Source organism: Spermophilus citellus (genome assembly GCF_964194105.1).
Source record: "Spermophilus citellus genome assembly, chromosome: 7".
Lineage (NCBI taxonomy): Eukaryota > Metazoa > Chordata > Mammalia > Rodentia > Sciuridae > Spermophilus > Spermophilus citellus.
In genome coordinates, this window is record NC_138188.1 from 27,246,989 (window position 1) to 27,274,713 (window position 27,725).

The 27,725-nt window shown below is 42.4% G+C and overlaps 1 protein-coding gene across 1 annotated transcript in view; it reads left to right on the forward strand.

Annotated features, from left to right (window-relative positions):
- Positions 1-27,725, forward strand: part of DOCK3 (dedicator of cytokinesis 3) — a 695,231-nt gene that overhangs the window by 653,574 nt on the left and 13,932 nt on the right. The window contains exons 34-48 of the mRNA XM_081301421.1: positions 1,145-1,171; positions 1,296-1,391; positions 6,078-6,138; positions 6,623-6,716; positions 10,899-11,047; positions 17,002-17,088; positions 18,788-18,892; positions 19,894-20,035; positions 21,279-21,445; positions 21,589-21,675; positions 22,595-22,774; positions 23,408-23,491; positions 23,602-23,718; positions 26,093-26,214; positions 27,353-27,491. Coding sequence (XP_081157547.1) covers positions 1,145-1,171; positions 1,296-1,391; positions 6,078-6,138; positions 6,623-6,716; positions 10,899-11,047; positions 17,002-17,088; positions 18,788-18,892; positions 19,894-20,035; positions 21,279-21,445; positions 21,589-21,675; positions 22,595-22,774; positions 23,408-23,491; positions 23,602-23,718; positions 26,093-26,214; positions 27,353-27,491 — 1,657 coding nt within the window. The remainder of the gene's footprint in view (positions 1-1,144; positions 1,172-1,295; positions 1,392-6,077; positions 6,139-6,622; positions 6,717-10,898; positions 11,048-17,001; positions 17,089-18,787; positions 18,893-19,893; positions 20,036-21,278; positions 21,446-21,588; positions 21,676-22,594; positions 22,775-23,407; positions 23,492-23,601; positions 23,719-26,092; positions 26,215-27,352; positions 27,492-27,725) is intronic.

Sequence of the window (27,725 nt, forward strand, 5' to 3'; positions counted from 1 at the left end):
TTATTAATTACCTGACCAAATAGTGTTTGCAAAACATTTTAAAATCAGTCTGAGAATTGATGGCCACGGATAAAATAGAGCAGCATTTCCAGATTGTGTTTTGGAAAGATGTTTATAGACATACTGGGGGGAAAAAGTTGAATCGTGGTCTAACTAGTTTAGAAAATATTCAATTAAACAAAAATGAATAAGCCTCTTTATTAAAGGTCCTCTCAAATTCTTAGTGTGCAGAAAGGTGTGAAAAATCTACAAAAGGAGGGTAGTGACCAGCATTTCCCATTTCACAGGACCCCTCTTCCTGTCCAAGACAGCAGAGCTCTGTATAATGGTTTGAAAATGCTAGTATACTGGCCTTGTTCACACAATTCATAGGCCCCCAGTCAGTGGTTTTGCCTTCTCTAACAACAAGGATCATGTGGGAAACCCTCACTTTCCCTAATGCCCTGGCCCAAGCTAATACTCTGTGCAGAGAGTGTCATCACTGTAGCAGAGCCACGGTGTGGATTTTAGTCCCTAGTGATTATCCCTAATTGGGCCAGCCATTCCATAAGACTTTCATAAGCTTAGAGAGCAATAAAGGAATCAGGAATAGAGTTATATGCTGTAAGAACCTGGAGCTGGACTTGTTACTGGAGCAAGCAAAAAGTTTAGGTTATCATCCTCTAGAAGAGACTTGGAACTCCAGAAGAGCTGAAAGCCAGGTGTTTTGGAGAATCCAGATGCTTCCTGAGATTATAAAAGAGGGAGCTATCAAAACACAAAAAGACCTGAGTATTAAGACTTTGGTATTAATCTGGCACATTTTGTTCACTCTCCCTTATACTGAGACACCCAATGCTAGTGGGGAATCTTTCCCTTGATTTACATAAAGAAGTTGATTTCTGTTTGCTGAAGATAGCTCTGGGCAGCAATAGAGACAGTGAGCCAATTGGTAGAGCAAGGATTATCCCTCTGGGCCCTTACTCAGCTTCTCCTTGAGAAGAAACCTCATAGAATAGCTTAAGGGGACTGGGGCTTTGAACCCTTTCCTCACTTATAACTCAGTGGCATCCTTAGGAACACATACATGGAAATGAGAGATGTGTTCATTTGTTGCTGCCAATTCAATAACTTCCTTGTCTTTGCTTTCTGCTGCATGGAGTAGAACCCAGCTATTTGGGCCCTACCCCAGGTAAGACTATGGTGTGGTAAGTCTGCTGCCTCCAGATCCATCACAGCCCTCACAGACTCTTGAATCTCAATTCTTTTTCTCAGAAAAAGCTCATGAATTGTGTTTCATTCCTCTCCACCAATAGCCTGCTGGAGAAGGTTGAACAGGAAACATGGCGAGAAACAGGCATTTCCTTTGTGACCTCAGTAACCCGCCTCATGGAACGCCTTCTTGACTACAGGTATTTTCTCAGGCATCTGCCTGATCTCTTTCAGGATACTCTCTCCTTCAAGGGCATTCCCTTGACCTTAAAACTGAGACTGTGTGCCCTTCATGGAGAAGACTGTTCTGGTATTGGGTAGCATCGCCATTAGGTCTGATGACAAGGAACAGAGACTTCTCTCAGGAGTAGGCAAGACTTCCTGAAGTCCCCCTCTAAAATGTGGGTACATGTATCCAGGAGGTATCCCAGGGATCTGCAATCATCTCACCTTTCATCCAGAAATGTCAAGGCTCAGATGAATAGGCACAGCAAGAAGGAAGAGAAAAGCTATCTCCATGGGGCTGGGGATGTGGCTCAAGCGGTAGCGCGCTCGCCTCGCATGCGTGCGGCCCGGGTTCAATCCTCAGCACCACATACAAACAAAGATGTTGTGTCCGCCGAGAACTAAAAAAAAATAATAATAAATATTAAAAATTCTCTCACTCTCTCTCCTCTCTCACTCTCTCTTTAAAAAAAAAAGAAAAAAAGAAAAGAAAAGCTATCTCCAGAGCAAGGCAGAGAACTGCTATAATTCCTTAGTGCAGACCCTCCTCAGATTCATATGTCACCTGGTATCAATATATCCACGAGGACTTTGAGTTGCTTTTCCAGGGACTGGGGACCTCCCTTTTACATGCCTACATTTTCTGCTTAAAGTAAGTCTATTTATATCCCCTGATCCTAAACATGAGAGGAAACAACCTGTGAGCTCTGATCTTTATATATGTTCAGGCCGAGAGTTTGCGTGAAATTAGTTACTCCATAAAAGCCTATCTTCCCAGTCACCTTATAGCTTTTGAATTAGTCCAAAGTAAAATGAAATGACTATCACAGCCTTAATAATTCTTTCAGTAGTGTTCAAGTGGTGGCTACGGGTACCTTTTGAGAGCCAAGAAGATGATGAGGAATGGATAGGAATGATAAATAAACAAAACCTGGTTCCAAGGAAAAATGCTATGAGATACCAAAGGGTAGCATTTTAACCTATGGATCAAGAAATGAGAGAGTTTGGGCCACCTCCAGTTGCTGCTAAAGTAGAAGGTGCTGGTAAAGAAGACTCAGGTCCAGTGTACTGGTCTGGCTATAGAAATGAAATTCCTGAAAAATGTGTTCACATCCTGAGTATCCCCTCTTTCTGTAGCATAGCTAAGATTTGGCCTATTTTTACTGGGACTGACAAAGTCAAAGGTAACCTTTTTGGGACCCCTTTTAGAACAAGGAATTCCTTTCTTATGACAGGTCCTCAGCCTTTTCTCTACCTGCCATCAGACAGGGAAGAGAGATGGGCAAATTTCATCATCTCCCCCTTATTGCAGCACTTACGTTGGCCTTATTCACTGTGGTTTACCATAAGGAAAAGAAATTAATTTCTTCAGTTTCACAGCCTACTTCTATCTGGCTGTTTGATTTTCTTAATTACCCTCTACAAGGAACTCAAATTCTGGCCAAAACCAATTTATTCTTTTTTTTTTTATCTCAGTGGTTGTACCTACAAAACAAGTCCTCAGTCTTTCACATGACATCAGATGCCCTTCTTGAACTGGCCTTTGCCCAACTCACAAGCCCAACTCCTTCCAGTCCCCAGTATTCTCACTCCAAATACCATCCTCTCTTCATTGTTCCTTGTCAACATAGAAGGAAACGTCATGATGTTTATGTTGGCTCCCATCTACTGAAAATCTACCATGTTAGTGCTTTATATGCATTGTCTCTAATCCCATTAAGATCCCTAAAGGGTTGTCCTTCTTCTTACTAATGAGGACACAACAATGGGAAGGGATATTTTCAGAAGTTGAACACAGATCTAGCTGACTCAAGAACCATGCTAAAAAAAAAAAGAAAAAATGGAACCACCATTTGACCCGGCTATCCCTCCCCTTGGCCTATACCCAAGGACATAAAAACAGCATACTACAGGGACACAGCCACATCAATGTTTATAGCAGCACAATTCACAATAGCTGAACTGTGGAACCAACCTAGATGCCCTTCAGTAGATGAATGGATTTTTTAAATGTGACATATATACACAATGGAATATTATTCAGTAGTAAAAGAGAATAAAATCATGGCATTTGCAGGTAAATGGATGGCACTGGAGAAGATAATGCTAAGTGAAGTTAGCCAATCCCCCCAAAAAAAACAAATGCTGAATGTTTTCTCTGATACAAGGAGGCTGACTCATAGTGGGGTAGAGAGGGGGTGCATGGGAGGAAAAGATGAACTCTAGATAGAGCAGAGATATGAAAAATTGTCCTATATATGTGTAATAAGAATTGTAATACATTCTGCTGTCGTTTTTTAAAAAAATTGGTTTATAAAAAAGCTTCAGTGATGCCATCTGTATAAATAGACTTACTTCAAGCAGAGAATGTAGGCATGAAAAAGGGAAGTCCCCAGTCCCTGGAAAAGCAACTCAAAGTTCTCTTGGGTCATGTATTAGTACCAGGTGACATATGAATCCCATCCTCCTGCTCAGGAGACTGAAGCAGGAAGATCACAAATTCAAAAACAGCCTCAGCAACTTATTGAGACTGTGTCTCAAAATAAAATAAAAAGGAATGGTGATGTAGCTTGGTGGTAAAGTGCCCCTGGGTTCAATCCCCAGTCCAAAAAAAAATGAGTTTGATTCTCCTCATCCATGTTGTCACCACTCATATTTTTTCCATCAGAATTCTCTACACGCTATATCCTTTCCTAAGAGAGTCTTCCAACCCAACCCATCCCCATAAAAAAGGTTTTCCAAGCTAAAAGCTCACCTGGCATTCAGTGCATACCTTGTTGATTATCAGTTATCACAGAAAGAGCCAACTCCTTAAAGACAAGAGCCTTGTCCATTTTCCCCTATTCACCTACATGGAGATTGCCTCTGGCAGGTACATAGTAAATAATGATTGATAAGATGAATTCACTAGGAAGACCAGGCAAAAACCAAGAAAATCTTTCCTTCTGCTCCAGTGCAGTTTAGTTCAATAAGAATTTGTTAAGAAAACGAATATTGAAATTTTAAAATTTATATATATTAATTACAAATATTATAAATAGGTTATATTCCTGAACTTCAGTGTGAGGCTTAATTTTAGACTGGCAAATATCCTCGTATATTCAGAGGAGTGACTCTTCAGCTTTTATATTAACTTTTATGTGAATCCAAGACACTATCAGTGAGATATAAAGATACTTATTGGTTGCGCCCATGTTTCCCAGGATGGGAAGAAGAACCCTAGAAGGGTTTTCTTAGAAATAGACATACAGGTTTTCCAAGCCCTTGAGTCTCTAAGTAAAACACCTACCTGCAATTGGTAACTGGAGTTTATGGAACCTTCCTTTCCTAGGCCCCTCCAGTTGCAGTAGGGACACCCTGGCCACTGATCTAGACCTCAGCAAACAGGTGCACATGGGTGCACCTGTTGCCTCAGAAGCCTCCTTCAAGAGGTTCTTCCTTACTCACCCTCCGGAAAAAGAGCTAAAGGGAAAACATTAGCTGCACCCAAGTCAAATACATTAAAAGCTATCTTCTTTATTGATGAGCCATACAGAAGTGATACAAAATCACTCAAAAAAGAAGATGTTGCTGTCAACAGTGCAAGAAAGGCTGGGATGTAGTTCAGTGGTAGAGTACTTACCAGGCATGTGCAAGGCCCTAGGTTCAGTGCCCAGCACCACAAAAATAAGAAAGAGAAAGAGATGCTTGATATTGAAATGCAGGTGGTTGTGGAGCACAAAGATATATAGGAAAGCCCTGATATCACAGTGGCGTGAATTTTCAATATCTCTTCCTTTCAAAGTAGCCATGTCAGAGTCTTCCCACTGTGTTCTGGGAAGGTAAGGAGAACTGGGTTTGCCAAATAACCATACAGAGATTCAGTGACTCTGGCTGTGTGTACAGGAGGCTTCTTTCTGGATTCACCAGTCTGGTGCTCACTGCCTTTCATCTCCTTATGCCAGGCTTTTGCTCCTTCCCAGACAAGCCTGGCTGTGACTAGTCCCCTATCTCCTTTGGGAAGAATCCTTCTCAGTGTCCCCATTGTTCTGTCTCTCACAGGCCAGCACTGACCCTTGCTACACCCAGACCCTCTAGGTATGAATGTAGCCCAACCCTGGCTAATGCTGTCTCTGAATCAGAAAGAAGCAGCAGGCCTATTGCTTCTAGTGAGATATGGTTCCAAAGACTAGTGCATTGAGCAGAGACCATAGGTAGAAATGCCAATTATGTGGTGAGCCCATTAGCCATGCCATGATTGCAATGGCCACAGGGTTCTAAAGCTAGACTCTTGAGTAGAGGGCTTAGCTTCCATTCACTATCCAAAAATTAAAACTTTCCTTTTAAGGAGAGTTCTATGCCTCCTTTTGGGGGGACTGACATGTCATTCTGTGCCAAGAATGTTGGCAGGTGCTACTTAATGCCTTTGATATAGCATCTGGGCTCTGCACTCTGCCACCAGAACAAGAATCTCAGTAGAACAGAGATATTTGAGCCCAAAGAAGTGGATGCAAAGCTTAGAGGGAGCTCACAGTATAGTACTCGTTCATGATTTCTGTTGGAAGGCATCCTAATCTGAGATTTGGTTATGATGATGACCCAGTGTTACTGTAATTTTTTTATGTATTCTTTCAGTAGTTCTGCTTCATTTCATAGGTATTTATCTTTGTTCTCCCTTCCAGGGACTGCATGAAAGGAGAGGAGACAGAGAATAAAAAGATCGGCTGCACTGTTAACCTGATGGTGAGAGGACACTAGCTCTTCCTCCTGTCTGTCTAGGGGAGTTTCTATCCTATGCTGATTATCTTGGCCTTCTATAATACAATGGCTGAAGATTTAAGTCAGGGTATCAACTCTGTTACTTGGAGGCCTGAACCAGATACTTTCCCACTTGGGGAAGGAATAAAATTAGCTTTGCTTTGGACAGAGCTCTAACTTGGCCTCTTTGCAAGGTCCCACCAACCATGACATACCCTGTTCCCAGTCTGCCCTAATCCCTAATCTGCTGTGGGGCTCTTCCTCTTTCACAACACTGAGGACTCCCACAATCCACCAATTCCATCCCCAGCAAGTGTTCCTTCTGCCTGGTCCTTTCCTTTCCTAGTTCTATCTAACTCCAGGACCTTTTCTCCCGGTATACTCTGGGCTCTGGATAGCTACCTGGAACTCAGGTGTGGCCTCCATAGATAGCAGACTTTCTCATTTTATGTGTATTTCCTTCTCACAGAACTTTTACAAGTCTGAGATTAACAAAGAAGAAATGTATATCCGCTATATCCATAAGCTTTGTGACATGCACTTACAGGCTGAAAACTACACAGGTGAGTAGGGAGAGGGAAGAGCCATGCCTTCCTATGAGAACATACTGGCAAGATATGCACAGCTGGCAGATAAAGTCTCCAGGTTGATCTCAGAAGAAATGAGGGGTATTGTGCTGTGACTTCACCTTACTCCTTTCCCTCGGCTCCTTTGTGGCAAGTGATGGAGACAAAGAAAGCAAAACTTCCACCTGCGCCTCCTTGCCATGGCCTCTTCTACCTAAGGCTGTTCTATTCTCTTTCTTTTCTACCCATCCCTCTGAGACCTAAAGGGTGACTTCCAGATTCTGATGTACCAGGTTCAGAGCATCCTGAGCTAACTGTCACTCTTCATTAACAGAATCTTTCTTAAGCCCTTCAAAGTTGAAGCTAAATGAGATTGTAACAAAGTCATAGCCGCTAACTCTGAGACTTCCAGAACACATTGGGAGATCTGCCTTGCAGTCTAGGTGCTTCCCTGCAACTGCACAGCAGTCCCACATTGAGCTCCCGATGGAGGGTATGGAGAGTGTTGATATGACTTCTTAATAGGCCAAACAAGGACCCTTTCATTATGTCTATAATTTAATCCAAAATGTCTGTCACATTGTTGACTAAGAACCACTCTGAGTAAGGAATGTGTATGTATGCACTTGTGTACTATCTAATCACCTTGTACTATAGTACCCCCACAAAATAGACATCTTTCCCACTATGGTGACCAACCACTATATCTTAGCCCTTAGACTGTAGAACCTGAATTTATATGATAGTCAAGGAAATATGAATTCTTCTTATCTGCAAATAATGCTAAAATTTGATAAATTGGTAAAAACAGAGAACCTTCCTTTCTTACCTCTAGATGTTAGAGTGTTTGGCATAGATACCACATTTTCTGGTAGCACAACTTGTCAAAAATTACATCTAAAATGACTGGGGTCTTCTTGGGAGGCTGTGTGTGGAAGATTGTGAGTTCAAGGCCATCCCGGGCAACATAACAAGACCCTATCTCTGGGCTGGGGATGTGGCTCAAGCGGTAGCGCGCTCGCCTGGTGTGCGTGCGGACCGGGTTCGATCCTCAGCACCACATACAAACAAAGATGTTGTGTCCGCCGAGAACTAAGAAAAAATAAATAAATATTTAAAAAAAAAAAAAAACAAGACCCTATCTCAAAATAAAAATTAGCCAAGTATTTTTATTGATTTTTTTAAAAAATAAATGACAGCAGAATGCATTACAATTCTTATTACACATATACAACATAATATTTTATATCTGTATATAAAGTATGTTGACACCAATTTGTGTCTTCATACATGTACTTTGGATAATGATGACTATCACATTCCACCATCCTTGCTAGTACCCTGCCCCCTCCCTTTTCCTCCCACCCCTCTGCCCAATCTAGAATTCATCTATTCCTCTCATGCTCCCCCTCCCTACCCCACTATAAGTCAGCCTCCTTATATCAGAGAAAACATTCAGCATTTGTTCTTTTGGGATTGTCTAACTTCACTTAGCATTATCTTTTCCAACGCCATCCATTTACCTGCAAATGCCAAGATTTTATTCTTTTTTATTGCTGAGTAAAATTCCATTGTGTATATATGCCGCATTTTTTTATCCATTCATCCACTGAAGGGCATCTAGGTTGGCTCCACAGTTTAGCTATTGTGAATTGTGATGCTATAAACATTGATGTGGCTGTGTTCCTGTAGTATTCTGTTTTTAAGTCCTTTGGGTATAATCCAAGGAGAGGGATAGCTGGGTCAAATGGTGATTTCATTCCAGCTTTCCATACTGCTTTCCACATTGGCTGCACAAATTTGCAGTCCCACCAGCAATGTATGAGTATACCTTTTTCCCCACATCCTCGCCAACACTTGTTGTTTGTCTTCATAATAGCTGCCATTCTGACTGGAGTGAGATGATATCTTAGAGTAGTTTTGATTTGCATTTCTCTGATTGCTAAAGATGATGAGCATGTTTTCATATATTTGTTGATTGATTGTATATCCTCTTCTGAGAAGTGCCTGTTCAGGTCCTTGGCCCATTTGTTGATTGTGTTGTTTTTTCAGTGCTTAACTTTTTTTTTAAGAATAATATCATTTATTCTCTGTTTTTTAAGAAAGAAATAAACAATAAGCAATAGCCTTTCCACTTTCAGAAGAAATAATCATTAAAAAGTAATTTAAGAAGCACTCAAATGTATCTATTTTTATCTAAAACCATGACATGATACTCCTATACGTAGAATATTTAGAAAACATTTATAAGAATTAAGACTGTAGATACTGACACTATTTTTTTTATTAGTTGTTCATGACAAGTTCTTTATATACTCTAGAGATTAGTGCTCTATCTGATGTGTGAGGGGTAAAAATTTGCTCCTAGGATGTAGGCTCTCTGTTCACCTCACAGATTATTTCCTTTGCTGGGAAGAAACTTTTTAGTTTGATTCCATCCCATTTATTGATTCTTAGTTTTAATTCTTGCACTATAGGAGTCTTATTAAGAAAGTTGGGGCCTAATCCCACATAATGAAGATTAGGGCCTACTTTTTCTTCTATTAGATGCAGAGTCTCTGGCTTAATTCCTAAGTCCTTGATCCACTTTGAGTTGAGTCTTGAGCATGGTGAGAGATAGGGGTTTAATTTAATTTTGTTGCATATGGATTTCCAGTTTTTCCAGCACCATTTTTTTTGAAGAGGCTATCTTTTCTCCAATGCATGTTTTTGGCACCTTCGTCAAATATAAGATAATTGTAATTTTGAGGGTTAGTCTCTGTGTCCTCTATTCTGTACCATTGGTCTACCAGCCTGTTTTGGTGCCAATACCATGCTGGTTTTATTACTGTTATGAGCCAAGTTTTCTATACTCTGTATCCTCTTCCATCCATGATCCCAGCAACCTTCTAAAAGGGCAGTGAAGATAAATATTTTTATAATTTCCATGAGTCAAAAGAGGCGTTTGCTAAACTCCTCAGGGACTAGACCATGACTGGGAGGCTGGCTCAGGAATCTGGATAAAAAGGTACTAAGCCTTTTCTTTGGTGGCTCCTGGAATGACATCAGAAAAAATATAGATGGGGAAAAAATTTTCACAGAGTTCCCTGAGCTACAAAGGGAGGCCCTGATGCCACAGAGATAAAAGGCTCCTTGGTCCCCACAGAGAAAAGGCTTCCCCACCCTGTGAGGAGCTATGTGCATTCCTCACAAGAGGTTTCAATGGTAGCAGGCAAAGGCAAATAGGCAAGGATAAGGAGGAACCTAGAAAGTGGCCACAAGCAAGTGGACTTCACTACAACTGAAAGTAGGTACGTTTATTAAAAATAAGATTCTTCATAATTATGGGAAGCAGGATCGAGTAGGGCCTTTAAGCTAGGCAGAAGCTAGAACTAATTAATTTACCAGCTTAGAATTACCCACTAAAAGTGAGAAAATAGAACAGGAAAGAAAGATGATATAATGAGGACCCTGAACAGTGGCTATAATTCAGTGTTATTCATCTCTCGAAACTTAGGCAACCATACTACTTAGCTGCTGTCTCTTTTTAAAAATGTAACTCTCCCTAATTGTTTCACATACAGAATCAGTTGTTGCCAGACCTCTACTCTGGGTTCATTGTTAACTTAGGTTCTTCCAGGAATGGAACCTCTGACTCCAGGCCCGTCTCACAATTAATATCATTCGCACTCCTACTCTTTGGCCCTTTCGGAAATGTTAATGATGAGAGAAAAGGAGTCAGTCACAAGACTATGCTGAGGGTAGAAAATGGAGCTAGAGACATTGAAGGTGGCTTAGGGAAAAGTGAAGGAAGCCTTAGTGGTGTTTATCCAATAGTTCTGAGAGGATGGGAAAGAAAGCTGTATTGAGTTGACCAGACAGGAACTCAAGAGCTCTCTGATACATCAGTGCATCTGAAGCAGGATAACCTGTGCATAGACTCTTAGGTAGCTGAGCCATTCTTTATTTTTTTTATCTGGAGCCCAGAACAGGTGACCAGGCTTTGGGAGGAAGTTATCTACCAGGATCTCTGGCTCCTTCATGCTGGGCAGCCCTACTGTCTCACATTGGTATCCAGTGTCTCTGACCTGGGCTGCTTGTGCCTTGCCCTGGTATTCAGCTCAGCATGGACCTCTGGCACCAGGCTTCTCCTAGACCCCGAAAGGAAACCCTCAGCCTCCATGCTGCCTGTTTCCACAGAGGCTGCATTCACCCTACTCCTTTACTGTGAGCTGCTGCAATGGGAGGACCGGCCACTACGAGAGTTCCTGCACTACCCATCTCAAACAGAATGGCAACGAAAAGAGGGACTGTGTCGGAAGATCATCCACTACTTCAACAAAGGCAAGGTAGGTATCCTTAGGCTGCCATTTTATCCCCTCATCTGCCTCTGTGACACATGACATCTTGACACTATAGGGTTGGCAACAGCTGCAGAGGAGGGATGAATGGCTACGTACCCATGTATGTTCATCAGATTTGAAAGAAGCATTATTTTTCTCCAGAGGGGAAAAAACAATAGCTTAATTCTATGTCTTGGAAGCCAATTCCAAATTGTAGGAGTAAGAGACAACCCCACATACCAGCTTTTGCACATCTATAAATACTAATGCTCCTACATCAGAAGTTTGTGGAACCTGTGTTATATATATACTTGAAGACTGTCTGTGTTATATATACTTGAAGAATTAATGTGGCTTTTTAATTTGATGCTTAAGAAAATGTAAACAGTAAAAATGAATGGATGGTAACCATAGCCAAAGGAGTCCTGCACTGTCTGTTGTTGGTATAAGTTCTTGTCTTTAATTTCCTTTACCTACAGTCTGGTCTTCTCTCATATTGGGGTTATTCTAAATTAAACTTGCTTCTGGTTGAACTGTCAGTGCTGATTCAGGCTTCTTTGGGGCATCCTAGCCATCCTGATCCCATCTCTGGTAGAGCTTCTCATTAGGCCCTCTGAATACCTACTGTTGGGTGCCCTGGATAGACGGGTGTATATAACTCTGTTGAAACTGTTCTCTCATTACTCAGCTTTGAGCACATTTTAAAATTTGAAATAGGATCCATCAAAGGAACTATAGTGGCTAAGCTCCTGCCTCAAACAAATAGAAACTAGTGGGGTTTTTTTGTTTGTTTGTTTGTTTTGTTTTTTTTTTAAAGAGAGAGAGAGAGAGAATTTTTAATATTTATTTTTTAGTTCTCGGTGGACACAACATCTTTGTTGGTATGTGGTGCTGAGGATCGAACCCGGGCCGCACGCATGCCAGACGAGCGCACTACCGCTTGAGCCACATCCCCAGCCCAGAAACTAGTGTTTTAAAATGAATTTTTTTCACCACCAGAAAGAAAGATTTAAATATTAATGGCTTTTAACCATAAATCAGAAAACATTTTTCATTTTTAAATAACACTGAATGCTTCTATATCAAAAATATTCACTAAGAAAATATTCACCCATACAAAGTACACTACTGAAGCAAGAACCTTTCCAAAATTGCAGAAGATTTTGTGCCCATAAGAGAGGCTCTTGCTCTGCTCTCAGTCAACCTACATACCTGGTTTACCATGCTAACTCAAAGCCTCTTCCCCTTCTGGGGTCCAAGACCTGACTTAGGGTCCCTCAGTGGCACACTTGTGGGCATGTCTTCCTGGCACCAGCCAACTGGAGCTACTAATAACCACATAACCAGCACAAGCCCTCCTGGCCCAGAAGGAAGGTGATAAGCATGGTATCAGTATGTATGTGCTTTAGTTTATTATTAATTCCCCTCTTTTCTTTCCATGGGCACAGAATGCAGAGTGGAGAATTATCCTGATTTTATTGAGCTTGCTGATGGGACCTTTGAGTATTAATGGCCCCCTTCTTCATTCCACACTATAGTAGCACATAGGAAAGCAGTATTAATATGCAGTAAGGAGTAAAGCACAAAACCTGACTAAGTACAATAAATGGACAGGAAGAAGAAAAGGACTAGCAAATTCTATAAGCCACCTTCTTGGGCATTTCCCTAATCCATCCAGCAACTCTACCTTTGGTATAAATCACTCAGTGAACCTTTTCGTGAGCTCATCCTCCAAGGGGCATTTACCAGGTTTATTCTCTTAGTCTTGTACACAAAGTCCACCCTCTCTCTTCTTGTACCTCAGCTTCCAGTGGAATCAAGCCCTGAGGTTAACCAGTTCTTAAAAGCATTCGGTTTTTAATGGCTCCAGAAAAGCAAAACCTGCCATTATAGGAAAAATGCTCCTGTGGGGAAGGGATGTTGGCACCAAGAGAAAAGCCACCTTGGACAACAGGAAAACAGAAAAAGAAAGAGTAAGGGAAAGCTACTGGTGTAGAAGGTCTAGCCCTCAGCACTGCTAACACACCCTACCTCATAAGTCAGGCCTGCACTGAATTTTTTAAATATTTTTAGTTATAAATGGACATAATGCCTTTATTTAATTTATTTATTTTTATGTGGTACTGAGGACTGAACCCAGGGCTTCACATATGTAAGGCGAGCACTCTACCACTGAGCTACAACCCCAACCCTGCACTGAATTTTCTTGAACATATTTCCAGCATCTCTGCTGTCTGCTTTAAATAGATAAACCAATCTCCTTTGGTTCCATGTTCATTTTCTAGGTACCCAAGAGACTCATGACCATAGCCTAGTCTGACCATTCTCTCCTAGAGTGAGGTTAATCTAGGAACTTGCTCCAAGGCAGGAGAGCAAACTGTCCCAGTCAAACCAGGAGACAGGGAAAACTTCAAAGAGACAGGGCACAAGCAGAGTGAAGTTTCAAGAAGGAGGATCAGGTTTGAAAATGGGAGTTGATTCTTCATCTTCAGGTAGAGGGAACAGACAGAAGAAGCCAGACAGAGGTCTCTCGCCTCTATTTGTCAGGCACAAAGACCATCAGAATTAAGCCAATCATCTTGGGCAGGAGAAGCTTGAGCTCTCCTGCTTGAGGATTCACTTATGACCTGCAATCCTTTGAAGGAATGACTTATGCTAAAATATTATGTATGGGGCTGAGGCTATAGCTCAGTGGTAAAGTGCTCACCTCGCATGTGTGAGGCACTGGGTTCAATCCTCAGCACCACATAAAATAAATAAAGATACTGTGTGTTCATCTACAACTAAATAAATATTTTTTTTAAAAAGATATTATGTGTATATAATTCCACTAATAAAAGTATAATATGAATCTTCAAATAAGGAAGGACTGCTTTTTTAAATTTATTTTTAAGTTTTAGGTGGACACAATATCTTTATTTTACATTTATGTGGTGCTGAGGATCGAACCCAATGTCTTGTGTATGCTAGGCAAGCACTCTGAGCCACAACCCCAGCCCCAGGACTGCTTTATAAAATACTATTTGAATATCATCCAGGAGAAGGAAAAGTTTCATTTGAGATTCTATTTTTCTAAAAGAGTATATTATTTCTATCCTTAGAAAAGATTAATACCATGGGTATTGAGTTTTGAAGAATGCCAGACTGAGACCCAGGCCTTTCCCTTCGTGTTCTATTTGACTTTTGAGGATGTCCTGGGTTAGTGCAACTTTAATGCTATTTCTTTGAGGGGCTAACAAGGATGTGTAAAGGCACATATCTACCAGAGCTAGTAAATGCAACTGGGTCTCAGGCATTAGTAAGGGGTTTTAGAGTTAGCTTTGCCTCCTGCCTAAAGGAGAGAAGATTAACATTAAACAGGGATGATAGGTGGGAGGGAAAGGGAGAGAGAAGGGAAATCGCATGGAATTGGAAGGTGAGCCTCAGGGTCATACACAATCACATATAAGAGGAAAGGAGGGGTAAGAGAAAAATAATACAAGTGAAGAAATGATTTACAGTAGAGGGGGTAGAGAGAGAAAAGGGGAGGGGAGGGGAGGGGAAGGGGGATAGTAGAGAATAGGATAAACAGCAGAATACATCAGTCACTAGAATGGCTATATGTAAATCAATGGAAGTGTAACTGATGTGATACAGCAATCGGTATACGGGGTAAAAATGGGAGTTCATAACCCACTTGAATCAAATTGTGAAATATGATATATTAAGAACTTTGTAATGTTTTGAACAACCAACAATAAATTAAAAAAATAAAAAATTAAAAAATTTTTAAAAAAAGGATGCATTGTACCTGCCAAACATTCCCTATCTGCAAACAGAGGCAACTCTAAAAGCTCCCAGACCTATCAGTGATTCAGCACACCCCTCAAGACTGGCAGAGTGGTGGGTTGGTCCTGCCTCACTCTGAAGCCAATTGCAAGAGGGAAGCACCTTAGAATAGCAAGTTACAAAATAGGGCAGACAGTCCCCAAAAGTCAAAGGTCAAATGTTTTCTCTGATATGCGAAAGCTAATCCAAAACAAGGGGGCAGGGATTAAAAAGAGAGAGAAAAAAGGGGGGGGGAGAGGGAATTTCATCAAAATAGAGGAAAGATCAGTAGAGTAGATGAAAGGGATTGAGGAAGACCAAGAAGGGACAGGAAAAGGGAAGAACAGTAGAATGAATCTGACTGAATTTTGTAGCGTTTTGTATGCATGAACGTGGCACGGTGGGTCCCAGCATTGAGTGAATCCACAAGACTCTAATTAAAAAAAAAAAAAGTAAACTGTAAATAGATTGAAGAGGGATGGGTGGAGTGGAGAGAGGAAGTGGGGCAGGGGAGTGCTAGGGACTGAGTTGGAGCAGGTTGTGTTCCCTGCTTTTGTGATTATATCAGGGTGTATCCTGGTGTTGTATAGAACTAAAAAGAATAAATTTTAAATTTAGGGCAGAGATACCAACAAGACAGATGTGCATTGATTAAATGGAAAATATCTGTTTTATAGGGACCTACCATCAGCAGGAAAAGTGCCTTTAGTCCCATTTGGGGCCCTCATCATCTAAATGAGCAGTCCCCCATTGAGTGGCTCTTGATGGGCTGGCCAGAAGTCTATATATAGCTCAGTTTCTTAGCCAGCCCCTATGGAGCTGCCTGCCAGGAAGACCCTATTATGAATTGTTGGCTGCAACCTGCCCAAGCAGCACTTGGAGCTGAGGGAGGACTGACATGTGTCCCCTTGAAAGCTGTGATATGGTGGTACAAGAGGTTTTCTGGCTCACTGAGGCAGAGGCATTGTATCAGGGCAGAAAGCCAGGGTCTATTTAAAATTCTCTTGGGTTTGTTTCAGGATTTTTAATTGGTCCTTCAGTTTCAATCCATATGGAATTAATGGCTTCAAAGGATAGAAATAATCAGCTCTTTTAGAAAACTACAACCTCAAATGAAACTTTTCCTTCTTTCTGATGCTATTCCAAGAGTATTTTTAATAGTCATTATTTAAAGATTCATATTATACTTTTATTGGTAGAGATGTTACATGATATCTGAGACTGGCTTCAGAAACTATGGGAGGGAGTAAATAGATGGACTGTGACTGATACATGAACAACCTTGAGTTGATCAGTATTGAGGATGGATGGTGGGTACCTATGGTTCATTATTCTGTGCTCTTTACTCTTCTATATACATGAAATTTCCTATAATAAATTTTAATTAGTATTTAGAAGTTAGGGAGAAAAGCCTGGGTAAAATATCAAGTAAAATGATGATTCCCAGTCTAACCTAGAAAGAGAAAATACTAAACTTAAAAAAAAAGTGAGAGAAATCAACAATATTGCCTTTTAATGAATTCCGCTATAGCCTTCCTCAAGCATCTGTTGGATGATCCTGTAATCACAGCAGGAGCCACATTACAAAACAGCCTGGGACCTGACTAGGCAAGGATCATCTGAAGCCTAATTTAAAAAAGGAAGTCCCAGGCGTACTACCAAGTCCTTGGGTAGCTACATTCTTCTTGGTTTCCCTACTTGTTTCTGAGCTTAAGTAACCTTATTTTATAATTCTGTGTTCCCTTTATTAACTTATTAAACCTTTAGTAAACCCTGATATACGACTGCCATTGTTCTAGGCTCTAAGGATAAATTAAATAGGGTTTCTGCCCTCTTGCAGTTTATATATAATCTAATCAAGACTAATACAATGAAAAATTAAGAAAACTTCAAAGCAATCAAATGGAAATGTACAGAAAAATGTACATTGATGAGGCATTCAGAAAAAGGTCTGGAAGCAGAAACATTTAGTAGAAACCAGAAAGCTGTGCTTGAGCTAGAAAGCCACATTTATTTGTCATGCTCTGCACCTTGATTTTAAAGTGTATACTCCTTGTAACATATGAATTGGAGCTAGCAGGAGACCTTTTGTTGTATTGTCTGATGTGTTTAATGTCTGAAATACTAAAGCCCTGTTTCCATTTCTGATGCAGAGCTGGGAATTTGGGATTCCACTGTGCAGAGAACTGGCATGTCAGTATGAAAGCCTCTATGATTATCAGAGCCTCAGCTGGATTCGGGTGAGCTTTGGCCCTTTCCCCTACCCCAGCCCAGAAGGAGGTGCCTAGACTTTCCTGACATAAGTTTCTGAGTGAGGCATAAGGACCTTGATTTAGTGCTCTGGGCAGTACAGGAGAAGTAGAGGCTATGATGATACCCTCAAAATACTTGCAGTCTGACTGGGAAACCAGAACACACACCAGACAAATGATGTTGTGATCTGGCCCCCTTAAGGGCCACTGGTGCTCAGGAAAGGGAGAGGCCAATATAGGCTCAATAGGGTGGGAGTTTTAAGGAGGGGGTGTCAGCTCAACTATATGAAGAAGCTTTTCCTGAAATGTTTTTGTTGGAGGATGCTTCATCTAAAAACTTTATTATAAGAGCTTCCCCACTTTAACTTATCAGTTTTGTACGTTGTCCTTGCCCCCTTCTTTGAAGCAAAGTATTCAAAAAGAAACTCAGATGTCCTATGGACTTTGAAGGTCTGCACCAAGTTTTTCCTGGTTGTAGGTGCTGGGTTCTGAATCCTAACAGCCACTGATTTCACCAGCAAAAAGAGGCCAACAGTCCTCAGCTTACTCTTCCCTGCACCCTCACCCTTGTGGCTAACTCTCCTCTATTCCCTGGTCCAGATGGAGTTTGGGCATGGTTCCCCAGAAGTAACTTCTTGACTGATTTTTGAAGGTCACTGCTCCATGGCAGGCTGGCTTGATTGAATTCAGGAGAATTGTCTTCCCAATCAAAGTTGGCTTCTAATGTAAAATCAAGTCAGTCAAGACAAAAAAAAAAAAAAAAACAACTTACTAACCTTGATAATGCTATCACAGACTTTTCAAGTTTAAATTTCCTAAACTGGAAGCAGTGCCAGGGATTCTGGCAACTGAGCCTTCCTCACTATTGTTAGCATCTTTAGTTAGATGATAGATGAACAAGAATGGATGGAATTTGACTAATGGGAACAAATGATACTGAGAATTGTTGGTAGGCAGCTATAAGCAACCCCCATCAGGTGTCAGCTGGTATAGTATCAATCAAAACCAGAAATTCTTAGACAGAAAAAGTCCATATTAAATATGTGCCCCTCAACTGGGTGTAATGGTACATCTTATAATCCCAGCTACTCAAGAGGATGAGTCAGGAGGATCAAAAATTCAAGGCCAGCCTACTCTTTTTGAGATACTTAGGATTAAACCAGGGGCATTCTACCACTGAGTTAAATACCCAGTGGGGGGTTACTCTATTATTTTCCTGCCTCTGCCTCCTGAGTTGCTGAGATTACAAGTGTGTGCCACTGCATCCAGTTCAAAATTAAAAAAAAAAAAAATTAAAAGGATTGGCGATGTAGGTCAGTGCCTAGCATGCACAGGGCCCAGGTTTAATCCTCAGTACTAAAGAAAAAAAAAAGTGTGTCACTCAAGTCTTCATGGGACCATGGGGCTGAGCCCACACCCTGGGAGGACATTCAGAGCAGCTTCATAGGGCTGCAGTAAACAGACCTGTCTCCATCCCACCATCAGATGGCAATGAAGAAGGAGGACTTCCTCTTCCATGAAGCAACCCCCTGGAGACAGGTTGGCTAGGGCTCAGTTCCTTCTCACCTAGATTGGGCTACCATAATTCCTTTCCAGAAGACAGTGTCCAGTTGGGCCTAGGAGACCTTACTTTAGACACCAAAAGCAGTCAAGCCAACCTGAAATCAATCACCCTTCTTTTTTACAGAAAATGGAGGCTAGCTACTACGACAACATTATGGAGCAGCAACGCCTGGAGCCTGAATTCTTTCGGGTCGGCTTCTATGGCCGGAAGTTTCCTTTTTTTCTTCGGGTAAGTCCATTCAGGTAGTGATAAGAACTTATATGTTATACACATAGTTCAATTGAAACTTGTATTCTTTCTTTTCCTTTTTGCCTATTCTACTTAATATTTCTTTCTAAAGAACTGACTGGTTAACAGAAGGCATTTGGCTTTATCTGACTGGACTGGCTGCCATCTTCAACTCTGTTTTCATATGCTATATTATTCTGTAGCTACCAAAAAGGCCTGCCTCTTGGGGTTTGTCATCAGAGATAGTGGGTTTTCCTCTTGGCTATAAAGTACCTCATACAGCTAGGATAGAGAACAGTTGGTTTGAAAGAACACAGAGGATGGTCCACTTCGTTCCTGGCCTGTGGGAACTGCTGAGCACTAAGTTTAGATATGGAAGCCTGTTCTAGGCAGCCAATTCTCTGACCCAATCATAGTAACCCTTTCTCTCCACTACTTCCTAGAAGGCTGAGCTGGAATTTAAACAGAGTTGAAGAAATGGCTGAGCATAGACCTAGTAACAGCAGTTGAACAGTTATGATAGTCTTATTTTAGTGAATTTTTTAATATTTATTTTATTTTTTTTAGTTGTAGGTAAATACAATATCTTTGCTTCATTTTTAAGTGGTGCTAAGGATCGAACCCAGGGCCTCATGTGTGCTAGGCAAGCACTCTACCACTGAGCCACAACCCTAGCCCAGTGAAGTTTTTTTTTTTTTTAAGTAGAATTTAATCTTTATTTATAGGACACTGTACGATATGAAATTCCACATAGGAAAAGAACTCAGTGCTGCCTGTACCCACCCCCAGAGCTGCCATACCACAACACAATTCTCCCTTTATCTGTCCCTCTACCTCCTCGACCATTATTTCCCTTAGGATATGAACTGAGTGTTGTCCCCACAGAACCTAGTACAGAGGAGGTTCCTAGGATGCATTTGTAAGATGAGTAACTACTGACTCCTGTTTGGAGTTTGGGGGCTCCAGGCAAGACACAGAATGTGCTCTCATGTGTTTGACAGAACAAAGAATATGTATGCCGTGGCCACGACTACGAGAGGCTGGAGGCCTTCCAGCAAAGGATGCTCAGTGAGTTCCCGCAAGCCGTTGCCATGCAGCACCCCAACCATCCAGATGATGCCATCCTACAATGTGATGCCCAGTGTATCTTTCGACACTTGGTAGGGGGAGGAGGGCAGGGTCCTGGGAGGTGAGACCCATCCAGTCAGCCTGCCCCTCTACCATGTGAATGGCCTTCCAATCTTACTTAGATCATCCAGCCCTAAATCTGTGTGTGTCCTCATCACTGAACCCTTACTTAATATGACACTCTTGCTTCACAGAAGAGTAACATACCCTTAATTATGTGTGGTCATCAGCAGGGCGTTAAGGGGATGCTTCTCAGTCTTGTGACTACCAGTACCTTAGTCCCCATTCTACGTTCTGAGGGGCCTGCCCAGGTAGCAAGTTACTATGCAGAGTGATTGGGGTCCCACCAGGGCTTTTATCACAGGGATACCATATCTGTTATATGTCCTACTCCCATTCCACTTACCTGGGTAATATTATTGCCCCAGGTCTTTGTCAGTTTGAGTGGAACAAAGTGCTAGAGATATAGAGAAGGGGAAAATATAGAGAGTTTCTGTGTTTTGGTAGCCCTTAGAAATCTCATTCCAAACATTAGCTGGCCTTTCACCACCCACTGAGCTGAACAGCTTCCTTACATGACAGTCACCATGACTGTGGAAAACTTGTTCCAGAATGGGGAGGGTAAGCAGAATCCCATTTTTCTCTCCATAAAGACTCCAGACAGTATTTTATTGAAAAGCTGTTCTGTAATAAATAGTTTTCTTGGGTCCTTGCAACCTTCTCTTACTCCCATGAGGTGGGTATGTGTTCTCCTAACTCTTTCCCATCTTTTTTTTTTGTTGTTGTTTTTTGTGATGCTAGGGATTGAACCCGGGGCACTTACCACTAAGCCACACCCCCAGTCCTTTTTATTTTTTATTTTGAAATAGGATCTTGCAAAGTTGTTGAGGTTAGCCTCGAACTCCCAAGTAGCTGGGATTATAGGTGTGCCCATCACATGGGCTCCCTTTTTTCTTAAAGGGGCAGCAGAGAATACTTAACTCTTGCTATCTCACATTTGCCACAGGATTGACCTGGGGGTCAATTCGCCAAGTGCTCATGAGGTTCAATGAAAGAGCAGGGAGGGAAAGAAGGCAGAAAGATAGATTTATCTAATTGTATGTGGGTTTAATCTGCCCCTTGAAATGATACTGCCTCCACCACTGCTGCCAGGAGATGATGCTGCCTGGGCCTTCTGTCCTTTGACGATATGACAGAGGTGAACCACTCAAGTCTGTCTCTTTGACAAGTCTGGATTTTCCCTTAACTTCATGCCCAGACTTGCAGATCTATGCAGTGACACCCATTCCAGAATATGTGGATGTTCTGCAGATGGATAGGGTCCCAGATCGTGTCAAGAGCTTCTATCGTGTCAACAATGTGAGGAAGTTCCGGTACGACAGGCCTTTCCACAAAGGCCCAAAGGACAAGGAGAATGAATTCAAGGTGAACAAACTAGGAAAGCAGTGGCAGTATTTATACCAGAAAGCCCCATTTTCTTGGCAACTCACCACTGTTGCATCCCTCATGTAGGTAGGGAATGGCAAACCTTGCCCAACTGCCTAAACCTGTCTGTACCCTTCCTACAGAGCCTGTGGATTGAGCGCACCACGCTGACCCTGACCCACAGCTTGCCTGGCATCTCTCGGTGGTTTGAAGTAGAGAGGAGGGAACTGGTGAGATTTGCCTCTGATGGGCCTGAGCTTCACAGTTACTTCTTCAGCCCTGGCTCTGTGGAGCTTCCTCTAAGGATTGAAGAAAGAAAGAAAGAACTTTGTCCACCTATCTGGTCTTTGCTCCCCCAGGTCAATCCTGTGCTGGGAGCTTTGTGTACCTTCTCTCATCTAAACCACACATTATCCCTCAGCAGCAAGTATTTTTAACTTCCCAGTTTACGAATGAGAAAACCATTCTCTGAGGTTCAGGAGGCCAGAGCTCTCCGATTTCAGAACTAGTGCTCTTCACTGCCACAGCCCATCTCTTAACTGAGGCTGTTAATTCAGGAAACCAGTGAGGGGCAATGGGGGATTGAGAAAAGACAGGCACACATAGAAAAAGCTGAAGCCAGGTGGGACATCATCCTCGATGGATGATGTCCATCCACATTTATTATATTGGTTTCATCAAAAGGTTATTTGTGGGAAAGTTTCAGCAAAGCAAGCAATCTGAAGGATGCAGTACTGGCAAGACATTAGGGTTATCTTGTTATGCTCAGAATTCTCTATCCCTGGGAGTTGGTACCTGAGCTCAAGGTCCTGACTGATATAGCTCTGCACTTTTGCACAGAACCTCTTCATTGTCACCAGAGCAACTGAGCCATCTTGACCTGTACCTTTGCACAGGAAGTTCCAGTGCAAATGCAGCCATGAGGTGATCAGAAACCATGGTTCAAGTCACCACTTGCTATACTTCACTACTTGCTATACTTCCAAGTATCTATAAATCAAAAGATAACAGTAGAAAGGGCCCAGGGAGTCCCAAGTTCACAGGATCAAGGAAGGGGAATCAGCATTACAGGTCATGGATCCCTACTCTCAGGTACATGATGAGGGATTATTGTAATTCTTGGAAGGACATTGTGCTGTGTGCCCCCAGGTGGAAGTAAGCCCTTTGGAAAATGCCATCCAGGTGGTTGAGAATAAGAACCAAGAGCTGCGGGCCTTGATCAGCCAGTATCAGCACAAACAGGTACACGGCAACATCAACCTGCTCAGCATGTGCCTGAATGGCGTTATCGATGCAGCTGTCAATGGAGGCATTGCACGCTACCAGGAGGTAAGCTGGGGCCCTACACCAAACCCACACAGGCAGCCTGACTGAGAAGGCAGTTTTCAGGCTTCTCTTCTCAAGATTGCAGAGTCCTTAGGAAGCCTTCCCAGCTAGCCCTCTCCTGGCTCAACAAACTTGGGATGGTTCAGAATGAGGCTATAGCCTCCTTGAAACTCTGTTTCCATGGCAAAGCTCTCTGGTGGAGCTTTTTTACCATTTTTATTTCCTGATCTCTGACAGATGGATAATCTGTCTGATTTGGAAGAATGTTAAGTGGCCTCCCAAGGGAATACCAGAAGCCAATCCTTCATGAAAAGTGAAATGTAAGATGGCTAAGAGGCTAGCCCCCACTTCTGGACCCACCAGTCCTACCTGTCCTAATCAAGCCATCCAGGTTCCATGAGGATCTAGGGCCAGCATTCAGGCTCAGATAACTTAGCCATCTCCAGTCCTTCTCAGGCAGAAAAACATATCTCTGATTGCCAGAGTTTTCAACAGGCTAGGTTGGAGGTTCTGATATATATACCTGTGAGGTGGCAGCCTGGCTACCTTTTAGGACACCTTTGGAGTCAGGCCTCTGGGGCCCCATCTAGGTAGTAGTCCTGGGAAGTCTTCCTGACCTGGCCTTTGACTTCACAGGCCTTTTTTGATAAAGATTATATCACCAAGCACCCAGGAGACGCTGAGAAGATCACCCAACTCAAGGAGCTCATGCAGGAGCAGGTATGGCTTACAAAACTTAGAGGCCTACAGCTGGTGGGAAGGGCCAGGCACTGTAAGATGACTGAGGTTCTCCTTGCTTAACAGAAAGACCTTGTTTGACACCCTCATAGGTTCATATCCTTGGAGTTGGTCTAGCTGTTCATGAGAAGTTTGTGCACCCAGAAATGCGGCCTTTACACAAGAAGCTGATTGATCAGTTCCAGATGATGCGGGCCAGTCTCTACCATGTAAGCTGATCTCTGGCCTGCCCCTTCTTCAGTAGAACCAGGTGCCATATCCTTTGGACCTGTGCCACAGCCAAAGAAATATGGAGGGAGGTTGAAAGAGGATAGGAGGGAGAAGCTGTCTCCACCTCAGAGGGGCAGGAGGCAGGGATGAGTGCTATATCCAGGGCAAGGATGCTCAGAATCCTCTCACTCACTCAGTCCCAAAAAAATCAGTTTCAAAGGCAAATAATCTTTTTCATTGCACTGTACTGGTGGATAGAATTTTCCATATGCAGAGGAAAAGAGCTAACATATATGGCCCACATGTACTGATCTCTTTAGAAATGTTTTCCTTCCAAGAACCTGAAGAGTTAAAGCATGGCCTGAATCAGCCCTCTCTCCAAAACTTTCTTCTCCTCTCTCCCTCCCTATCTTCATCTTCTTTCTCCATCTCCCTTTCCCTTTCTTTTCTTCCCTCCTTACTCTATCTAGACCTTCCAACTTCCAATCCCAACTTCCTCTGTGATGTCGAGTGACCCAGACTCACATCAGAGAAAGGCTTTGGCACCCAGCACTTTCATCTGGCTGCTTTTAGAGAAGCCAGACAGGTTCTAGGGCTAGACCAGGACCCAGAAGTTCTCCCTAATTCTGTCTTGGCTCCTCAGCCTCCGTAGCAAGGTTTGGCCCATGGACTGACATACAGAGGGAGGACATGTATTCCAGGACTAGTTTTCCTTGGCTGGTCTTTTAGAGAATCCTTGCTGCTATAAATAGGGTTCAGGTGTCCCTGAATTCCCTGTTCACATCATACCCTCACCCCATTCTCAGTCATGGATCTGACTCTAGAGAGGCCTCCTGCCTGGTTCCCAAATCTCAAGGGATATAATCCCAATTACCTGCTATCTGCCTCCCAAGCAAAGCTCTCTTAATATCTAAGACCACCAAGTAGAAGTATGATGGAGGCAGCTAGGTAGAGATATTAGATGCTGGGCCAGGCTGTCATGGATAAGAAATTCCACTTTAAGGGTGACTCCTGGCTACAGGAGTCACTGGGGAAAGTTGGACCACTCAGACTCAATGGGCATGACCAGCTTGGAATTATCCTGCTTTGTTCTTAGCTGCTGCAATTTGTCACTTTAGTATCTCCAGTGTACTAGTACAGGCCTCAGTCTATTTCTGTGTAAATATGGGCAGCATGAAAGGTAAAAATAAGCTTATCATAGTTTAGAAGGTAAGCACACTTTCCAAAGGAAAACCTAGAGTGCCTATAATTTTTCCTTCCTGTTAGGATTCTCTCATCGTGTTACAATGTGAAATACTAAGAGAATTAATGTTTCCCCTAAAATTGGGGTATCCATTTAAAGAACTTTAGTAGAGTCTCTGTATCTGATGGGTATTCCATCACCTCTCATTACACTGTCTCCTGCCAGCTTAGCTGGTCTCTGCTGTTTGCAGATTTCCCATCTAGATGAGAGCCTGGCCATGGTAGGGTGAGGTTCTCTGCCACATGGGCAGGTAGGTCACCACAGTAAAGAGTACAAAATGTTTGCACACACTCATCAAGGTTTAAAGTGTGCAAATGTGAAGGTGTACTCTTGGGCTGCAGAAGCACATTTCAGCCCTATGTATACTTTGAAAGAAGAATGTGGGAAACCTGCTACTTCTTCAGACTGAGCTCAGAAACATCCTCAATGGACTTAGAGCCCTTGTCCACCTTAAATTTAGAAGGACTTAAGAAAATCTAAAAAGTTGTGCTTTGTTTCATAAAGTAGCAAATAGAGACACAGACCAATATGCTATCACCCAAGAGGGTTTGAGATTAGAGGTTTCTACAAGAAATCTACACAATTAGTAAGAATTTAATTATGCTAAAATAGAATTATTTTTGCTTTTCAATTACTTACATCAGGACTTTGTTTTCTGTTTCCCAATAGACTGTGTCATAGTCAGCTTAACTCATGTCACTAAGAGCTGGTCATTTAGCAATCTAATAAAACCCAGCCCTAATCCTTATAAAATGCATTCCCACTGACTGATAAGTGATAATAAATTCTTCTTCTCCTTCCCAGCCTTTTTTCTACTTACTCTGTACTTTAAAAAATATTTTTAAAAGGCCATTAACACAATCCTATGAGCAAACTAACTTCAGCCTATTCCAGATGAGCTTCTCTGAGTGGGGTCAACCTAGGGTTTCATGACCTCTGGTCTGGGTCTCAGTGCAGTTGGGGACATAAAGTTTAGTCATAAAGGAATCACTGCCCAAAAGAAGTCAGCAGTACACTATAAGATTATTTTTGTTTCTTTTACATTTTTGACTACCAGCCAGCTCTTCCCTACTACCACATATTTATTTATTTATTCTTTATTCTCTGAAACATCATTCATTTCTCAACAGGAGTTTCCAGGTTTGGATAAGCTAAGTCCTGCATGTTCAGGCACTAGCACCCCACGGGGAAATGTTCTGGCATCCCATAGCCCCATGAGTCCTGAGAACATGAAGATGACCCATCGTCACAGGTAAGGCCTTAGGACTGGGGTGGGTTCCCTCCAGAGAGGTAAGTCCAGAAGATGAGCATCAGAGGAAAGGAGTTCCAGAGAGTGCTTTCATTCCCTCTTACACACACATACACACACAGCCCTGACACGGCTCCTGCCACAGGATCTGCATTCTGTACCCAACCAGTTACTTCCCTGGGTGATAGAAACATATAACTGCTATTGTAGAAACCCAGAGGAGGAGGCATCAGGGAAAGTCTTAAAGGATGATTATAGAAGCTCATTAGGCAGAAAAAAAAAATGGGGTGGCTCAAGTGCAGTATTCAAGAGTGTGGAAGGGGGCTAACTCCCAACTCTGAATGGGATTTGTTCATGCAGGCTTTTGGCTTGATCCCAAGGGGAATAAGAATCATAGATTGTTTTAAGGAAAAAGATAACATGGTGATGAGTACATTGAAGGTGTGGCTGCCCAGAAGTCAGAAGTTCAGGCCTGACTCTGCTCAACTGAGGATATTCAGAGTCCCTAAGGAAGGAAAGCCAGGTTTGGGAGAAGAGGTCAGAGAAAGGAGTCTCTCACTTAGATTTGTTTTCCATGGTGAACAGCAACATGGCAGACTGAGCACTATGTAAATGAGAAGGAACAAATGAATGAAGGGCTTCCTGGTATTGATAGAGGAAATTTATTGGCAAGCCTATGGCCACAGGAATGGAAAGAAGCCCACAGATAGTTCACAGCCATCTATTTTGATAGCTTCCCAATTCAACAACTCTAACCTAGGAGCAGGGATAGTCACTGACTTAGACTAACATCCCACAGCAAGGGAGAGATAGGATTTTTGACTTGATTCCATTTCTCTCTAATTCTTCCTTAAAAACCACTAATGTCATCAGACCCAGTAGTTGTAAACCATTTAACTCTGAATAGAGGTTATGCCAGCCCCATAGGCCTTCCCGGACCAGGGGCTCCCAAGCAGCAGAGTGGGGCTTAGGATTATTCCAGGCCTCAGATGGGTGTGAACATTGGCTCTGGAACTGCCCCAAACCAGTGGTGGCCAAGGCTGATGATGCCCATTTCACACATTCCTCCAGTGCCCCTACCACCCAGCATATTTTCTCAGCCATGGCCTGATTCCTCCCTATTTCCCACTCTTGCTCACAGCCCCATGAACTTGATGGGCACAGGCCGCCATTCATCATCCTCTCTCTCCTCACATGCGTCCAGCGAAGCAGGAAACATGGTGATGATGGGTGACAGCTCCATGGGCGACGCTCCTGAAGATCTGTACCACCACATGCAGGTACTAGAGCTATCCAAGGAGAATGGGCAGGATATGCCTATAGGACTCACCTTTCTATTTGGGGGTCTGATCTGAGGGCTGGCAACCCTGCTTAATTCTCTAACTCAATTCAGTACACCTATCTTCAGAGCTAGCAAATTGCCTTCTTTCTACATACCATTCCAAGACTCAGTTCCCAGGCCTTATTTCCCAAGAAAACCAGCTTCAGTATTGGATGCTTTCACAAATCCCATG